At 36.4% G+C, this 8,018-nt stretch overlaps 1 protein-coding gene across 1 annotated transcript; it reads right to left on the reverse strand.

Moving 5' to 3' along the window:
* Positions 1–3,000: 3,000 nt before the first annotated feature.
* On the reverse strand, positions 3,001–5,099 carry LOC100361180 (40S ribosomal protein S17-like). The gene is made up of 2 exons (XM_063274835.1): positions 4,685–5,099; positions 3,001–3,073 (listed from the first exon to the last, which is right to left on the reverse strand). Exons 1-2 carry the CDS (start codon positions 5,080–5,082, stop codon positions 3,001–3,003), a joined length of 471 nt encoding a protein of 156 aa, XP_063130905.1. The 5' UTR covers positions 5,083–5,099.
* Between the last annotated feature and the right edge of the window lie 2,919 nt (positions 5,100–8,018).

Here is an 8,018-nt window from a genome sequence, read left to right on the forward strand (position 1 = left end):
CCAACAAGGCAGCATACACCAGCTGACAGGATGCCTGGACACATATATAGCAGAAGACTTCTTGGTCTGGCCTCAGTGAGGGAAGATGCAACTAACTTTCAAGAGATTTTAGGCCCCAGAGAGTCAGGTAGCCTGTTGGCTGGGGGCATCCTCTTGAAGACAGTGGAGGAGAATGAGGAGTAGACCAAGGATGGACCAGGAGGGGGATAACTACAAGAGATGATGAAGAAGAAGAAGAAGAAGAAGAAGAAGAAGAAGAAGAAGAAGAAGAAGAAGAAGAAGAAGAAGAAGAAGAAGAAGAAGAAGAAGAAGAAGAAGAAGAAGAAGAAGAAGAAGAAGAAGAAAGGGGAGGAGGAGGAGGAGGAGGAGAAGGAGGAGGAGGAGGAGGAGAAGGAGAAGGAGGAGAAGGAGAAGGAAGAAGAAGAAGAAGAAGAAGAAGAAGAAGAAGAAGAAGAAGAAGAAGAAGAAGAAGAAGAAGAAGAAGAAGAAAAGAAAAAGGTAGTCAACGAAAATTTGTTCAAAGCAAGACTTTTAACATGGAAATATCTAACAATTCAAGGATAACGGAAATAAATCACAGAGTAGGAAATGTGAAGCACAATGGAGTCATATGGTAAATTGGTAAAGTCACTCTCAAGGACTAGTGAAAGACCATTTCTACTAAGGAAAGAATGGTGGTGATCAGCCATCAGGGAGCATCGTGAAGTTAGTTGAGGTAGCTTTTGAGTATGAGATTTTGAGAAATAAACTGCTAATTGAAAAGATGGATTTGGATGATGAAAAGCAAATTTGATTAGGGAAAAGGTATTTTGAGTATTCTCTCTCCTTGAAGAGTGAAGTCTGTGGCCAGAGAAATGTAATTTTCTTTCATAGTGTAGTGATAAAGAGTAAGTAATATTCTAAGAGCTCATGCTCTCTTCCTTTTTCATCTTCTATCTTTTAACATGTGTGCATAAAATTTACAATATTTATATATCCATCCCCTTCTTAAAATCTCCATTTATCCCTCATTTTATCTGATTGCTTATTTTTTCCTCCAGGTCTAGTGAATATACTACTTGAAGGCAAATAATGTAAAAATGAAGTGAACTACTCCCAGGAATATAATTTTGATAAATCATAGTTTATTGCAGAATATCTGGAGGCACTTGAATGTTCATCATCCTCATAGATTTTCATTAATACTTCCATTAAATTTCAATATAAGGTGGCTTTTCCATTCATAAGCAATCCTCATTTTGAATGAGCCTAAATTTAATGCTTAGCAAAGAGTTTGCCATGCACTCTTGAAACATAGTTCAAATATTAGTTAAGTAATAAGAAGATCTTTCATTTATGGAGTCCACAATTCTCTGCTGAACACACACACACACACACACACACACACACACGCATGCACACACACACACACATACGCACGCACACCACAAATACACACCACACACACACACACATGCACACACACACACCACAAACACACACCACACACACACACACACACACACACACACACACACACACACCACAAACACCCCGCCACACACACACACACACACCATTTGTGGTACTCTTTTCAGGCACTAAACTCAAGCTGTTTTACAACGTAATGTAAATCCCTTTCTGCAATACATGATAAAGGAAATTAAAAAAAAAAACTATGTTGCTTGTAAGGTTTCTGGCATCCCCAAGCCTCATGATTTATTAACTGGCTAATAATCTCTGATCATTATTATTTGTCTTGTGTACAACCACTCATCCATACTCAGCACTGTATGTAACTTTCTTTGTGATGTCTCTGAGTCCATGCATTTGCCCTCAGTTTCTTTTGCGAATTGTTTGGGAAGACAATGATAGCATTTCAAATTCTGTGCTCTAACCACAACACATGCCGCAGAATACAAATGTGTATAAGGTGGCGGTTTCATTATCTTAGGGTCAGTAGAATTTCAAGAGCTTTGAAATTACCTCTATCATTGATGAAGTGTCAGCTTAGTTTTAATAAATCTTTAGGAACAGCCACAAGTTACTTCTAGGACATCTCCCTATTTCCAGAAATACATCATTCAGCTGCCATATCTACTATCAGTGTCTCGCTAAAGGTTTCTCACTATTAAATGCAAGGCTACACTCCCGGTGTATGCAATTGCTTTTTTGATAACTTAAAAATATGATTTACCCAAAGTACATTCAGAAGCAGTCTACATTTATGTTCCTTATTTCAAAGGAGATAAAGAGAATGTGGAATAAGCAAAAACAGAATCAAAAACATACAGATGCATCTATCTGAGTGACATGTATGAGACCCCCGAATTTCAGCACCTGTTCGATTTCCATTATGAAATATGGGCACAATTAAAACACATGCATTTGGCAAGGTGACCTGTGCAGGATGAATTAGAGTTGACATGAAGTGAATTCAGCCAACTAATAAGTATAATGTAAAATTTCTCATAATGTGCAGCCAAATTTAGATGGTTCCCTTTTAATTTCCAATAAACTTGACCATATGTTCCCTTGCAGAAATGCTAAATTACAGAGGCTTACATTTGCTTTTCTTTGGTAAACTGCTATTACTATTTAAGTTAATCACACTTATTTTTTATGATGAACCATACACATTTCTTAAAATATAATGTGGTATTTAAAAGACAAAATAGCTTCTTTGTGTATTAGAAAATAAATAGCTTTTGAGAGAGTCATAAACTCCCCAGGATACACATCTCATCCCATAAATGTCAAACTCTCCCAAATGCATAGAACTTCATATAAAGTTTTTTTCCTGATATACATATTACAAAACAGTGTGGTCATCATGGAGTCCTTCATATCGGGGATTCATTTGTTCATTTTGTTTTTGTTTTTGTTTTTTTGTTTTAGATTCAGTGAGTGGAGTTTATTTAAACTTGATAATCTAGTGGTTCTTGGTAGCAGTAGACTTTTCTGCTCAGATCACACTTTGTATACCTTCAGTAGTACAAATCCTTATACAAAAACTGGGTTTCAGTGTTGAATTATAAAGGATATACTTGCCAGAATTATAACATTAATGAATTTTCCTTCTGTAAAGAGAAATCTAAGGAATAAGAAAAAATGACACTGTCAACACATTCAGGGTCTATTTACAAATTTGGTGTAATTTTTCTACCTTTTAATATATTTTATCTTTTTTGTGTTTTGTCATCATTACGTTTCTTTTTGAAAATGTATGTGTATATATCAATGCTTTTCCATGTAGTGAAATAAATAAATAAATGAGCCAGCATATAAAACCATGTATAGACATTTATGTATATATACACATGTATAATATGTATATACATGTGGAGGAAAGAGGTTTCCTCCTTAGTCTCCCCATTGTCTTTGGAGATTGTGTCTGTCAACCATTGCTGAGAACATCACCTTGCCTAGATAAGGGGACTCTTGAATCTTTCTCTACCTGACTCTTTGCACATTGAGGGATTTGTGCCCTGGTGCTGTTTGTATTTTGATGCTAATTCCACTTCCCCAAGAGGGCTGCCTACGATGAGGAGTGAATCACTACTCAGATGACAGTATTAGAACCCTCTTCTCATTTTAATGTGCAAAATAAAGACTAGAGCTGGTGATTGCACAGTGGAAGGGAGAGTGGAGCTGAAAAGTTTTAGGGAGAAGAAAGGAAGAGAGAAAAGGGGAAGTGGAAGGAAAATGGCACAGAAGCACATGGCCTGGAGAAACCACAAATGATAAGGGATCTCATAGCTGGGGAATAGAGTAGTGCAGTGGTAGATCTGCCCAATCTAGGTACGCAGCTTATATTCATATTAATTGAGTTTTCTTTGCATGGGCTTATTTGGGTCGGAGAGGTTACCTCAACAGGGATTGAAGACTCAAAACTTTTCTATGGCAACTTGGCATCTGGATCAGGTCCTGGAGCTTACAAATAGGTAATCTACATTTAAAAACATCTCTGCAATCCTGTTTGCATTTTTACTGCTCCTCCCATGTTACAAAATAAAGTTCATTTTTTTCCGTACTTTTTATTTTCTGTGGTATTATTGTGTGTGTTTTAATGACTGTTACCATTATTTCAATATAAAAAGTTAAATGTATGTTTTCTAGTGTGATATACATTGAGGATTATATTTGGCCTCCTCTCAGACCATTTAATGTGGTTTAATCATAGTTCTCACTACATCTCTCTTAGAATGTTCTGAGATTGTTTTCAGTTATTTTCACATTACTTAAAAAAAGGACTGCACTGATACAATAGTAGCATGAATATAACAAAATAGTTATATATTGTTATGAATATAATAGTTATGGATATAACAAAACACTTGTTATTGAATTGAAGGGGCCTACTTCATGTGTTAGAACCTATGTTTGACATTTGTAATGTAGCCAAGATCCTGTGGCTAGGTAGGCCATCTGCCATTGAGGAAAGCCTAATATTACTCTACTTAGTGAACACAGAATTAAAATGGCTCTGCAACTTACTGCTATAATCAGTGCATGGTCAGTGCATGGTCAGCCCTCCTTAGAGAAACATTTTTTTTCTTGTTTTCAGGTTTATTGAAAATATGGCATAACGGATTAAACAGCTCCACGTGGTGTTTTTTCTTTTTCTTTTTTCCGGGGCTGGGGATCGAACCCAGGACCTTGCGCTTCCTAGGCAAGCGCTCTACCATTGAGCCAAATCCCCAACCCACGTGGTGTTTTGAAATTCATCCCAACCATATGCTGAGTGACCTGGAGGTTGGAGAGACTGCCAAAGTCCAGAAGCTTCAGCATTTCCTTGGTGTCAGGATCTACCTCAATGATCTCCTGATCTAGGGCTGAGACCTCAGGAACATAATTATCTCTCCTCTCCCTCTCTTCTTCCTGCAACTTGATGGAGATGCCTCTCACAGGACCTCTCTGAATCTGCTTCATCAGATGCGTGACATAGCCGGCTATCTTGTTCCGAAGGTTTTTGCTGGGGATGATGGCGATCTCCTCGCACACGCGCTTGTTGGTGTGAAAGTCATTACCCAGGCGCGTGTAGTACTTCTCGATGATGACCCGGGCTGCCTTCTTCACGGTCTTGGTGCGAACACGGCCCATGTTGATGGGTCTCGGTAAAAGAGACCCGTCAACATTTTTTTTTGAAGTAGATGACAATTACCACACAGACGCAAAACTGGTCTATGTGAGAACCATGGAATAGTCAAGCCTAATTTCCATACCTTCCATAACTTCTCCTCCACATCTCAAAGACCTTCAAGGAAAATGGGACAGGAAACTATAAAAAGCTTGCTCAATAACATCAAAGCAATACTGTTTTCTTGACATCAAAGCAGATATGCATAGAAACCCAAAGCAATTATGGTACTCTGCACAATGCTTACAGAAGCGCTAGCCAGGCAAAAAATCCCAGCATGACAAAAGAAGATGGGTGCAACATCTACCAACAGGTGAGGGGCTAATGACATTTGATAGTTTCAACGAGGAAGAAAGTCAGTTCTTGTTTTGTTAAAATGGTCTGACACTGGTAGGTTGATCTAATTCCATTGTTGGCCTTACCATGAGTATTTCAGGAAGACAAATTAGACGTGATGGGTTAATAAACAAAAGTAGAAAGTTTGAAGTTGGGTGTGTACAGAGATGAGGGTAGAAAGTGGAAGGGACTGGGTGGTATATAAATATAATGAAAATGCATTGTATGGAATTCTCAAAACTTTGAGCAACGTATTGTCAAACATAACGGAGAACCTGGAATTATGGCACAACACTTATGATTATGTATTGATCTTCCAAAGGACTGATGTATTTCACAGCATATACATCAGGATTCTCACAGCTACTTGTAATTACAGGTCCATGATAACTGGCATCCTCTTCTGGTCTCTGTGAGCACTTGTATACATGTGTGCATATTCACACATCTTCACATGTAAATAAAATGGAATCCTAAAAACAAACAATATGAAAAACTCCATGCCATACTGGTTTCCATAGTGATCTCAGTATGTGGTTTAGTGTTTCTTGCATTCATTCTTTTAGTTTGTGCCTTTCTCAGAAGCAGTGCCTGAGGACACATTTAATTATTCATTTGTGTTTCTTTCCCTGGTGTTTAAACTTTTAGTATTTATGATTTGTTTTGCCATATTCTCTTTTAGATAATTTTTGGCATAAACCAATGATTTTATTTAATCTATTATTTGATTAAATATTAAGCATATTTGAGGAGCTGGTAATATGTCTCTGTGGATATAAGTACTTGTTTAAAAAGCTTGCTGAGTCAAGTTCAAACTCCACATCACACATAAAGGTGAAAGATCAGAACAGACAGCTCAAGATTGATGTCTGACATTCACGAATGCACCTTTGCAGTATAACCCTATACACAAGGAAAAGTAAAGAAATTTAAATTAAAAAATATGTGTATGTAGGAATAATTTCATGAAGAATTTACTCTTTTAACATGTTTCATTAGACAAAATTTACCAATTGTAAAATCTACTGATGACATGTTTCAATCTATTGTTTTTTCTAAACTTTTCATTCTTTTCCATCATACATATTTCTAAATGATTTTATAGCAACTGTTCAACCTAGGAGTGCCTACTTGTGTTATAGATTGAGACTCATATTGTATTGTAATGTTGTCTTTTTATCAGGAACAGGGATTCTTCTTTAACCCAAACTCAAGAAACAGATCAAATTTACCTAAATCTGAATATATATTAGTCTATAAAAAGTAAAATGCTACAAGTAGTTGTTGGTTATACATATTATGGAGATTTTTCTATAAGCCTAACTTCCTATACAAGAAACAGATCGGTTGCATGAGTAAACAAAATGCTACTGGGAATTTTAAAATACAACCACATATATGTAAGAATTTACATGACAAAACTACATTTCCAATTTATGAAAATATTAAATATTTTAATAAATACTCAAAATAGAATATCTCTGTGGTAACAAATATTTATACTTAGTAAAATCATGCCATGACTTTAGATATTCTCATAGATTTCAATTTCATTAAAGCTATTATCTTATGGTAAATTTGGACAATAGTTATCCAATACTAAAAAGAAATCAGTTATCAGCCAAGAGAAGACATGGAGGAATACTATGCATATAACTAAATTAGTAAAAGTAATTAATGTAAAAAGTAATTAATGTAAAAAGCACTGTTTCTGATTACATTGTATTGTGGAAAATACAAGAGTATTGAGAATGTTTTGTAGATTTGAGAAGTTGAGAGAGTAAATTGGTGTAGACAAGACACAGAATATATTTAGGTCTAGAAAATTACTTTTGTATGATATTAGAAGGTTGGATATAAGTCATTGTACACTTGTAGGAACACATTGGCTATGCAGCAGTTGTGAACCTTAATATGAGCTATGTGTCCTAGGAGAAAATTGTATACTAATATAGTTTTATGTTCTACTCTCATGGGGATATTAATAGGAAAAGAGCCTAACATATGTGTGAATACAGGACATTCACAGAATCTGTAATTCTCACTAATTTTTGTTTCTGAACTTAAGTTCAGTTCACAAGAGGAGTTCATGTCTACCACTGGACACCCAGTCAGAAGCCCATAGCTGAAGCTTTGTGAGGCCTTAGGTGAGGATTAAATTTTGTCATTGAACTGAATGGAAAAGTCCTAAACTGCCTTAAAGGCTACTCTTGGCCTGAACCAGAGAAGTTTCTCTTTACATTGAATCTTAGTCAGGGTTTCTATTGCTGCAATTAACTACCATGATCAAAAGATAATTGGGGAAGAAAGGGTTTATTTGACTTAACACTTCCACATTTTAATCCCCCAATGAAGGAAGCCAGTATAGGAACTCAAACATGGCAGGAACCTGGCAGTAAGAGCTGATGCTGAGGCCATGGAGGGATGTTGCTTAATAGATACTGTGTCCTCCCACATGTTGTTCAGCCTGATTTCATATATAAACTTGGACCACTGACCATGGGATGGCACTATCTAAAATGGGCTGCCCTACCCTCATCACTAATTCAAACAATGCCTTACA

Source organism: Rattus norvegicus, chromosome 15 (genome assembly GCF_036323735.1).
Source record: "Rattus norvegicus strain BN/NHsdMcwi chromosome 15, GRCr8, whole genome shotgun sequence".
Classification (NCBI taxonomy): domain Eukaryota; kingdom Metazoa; phylum Chordata; class Mammalia; order Rodentia; family Muridae; genus Rattus; species Rattus norvegicus.

Excerpts from the sequence above, each read along its gene's own strand:
- LOC100361180 (XM_063274835.1), bottom strand. The coding sequence starts at position 5,082 with ATGGGCCGTGTTCGCACCAAGACCGTGAAGAAGGCAGCCCGGGTCATC. Across the intron at positions 3,074-4,684 it reads AATTTCAAAACACCACGTGG|ATTTCTCTTTACAGAAGGAA; the intron begins GTTGGGGATTTG and ends CTTATTCCTTAG.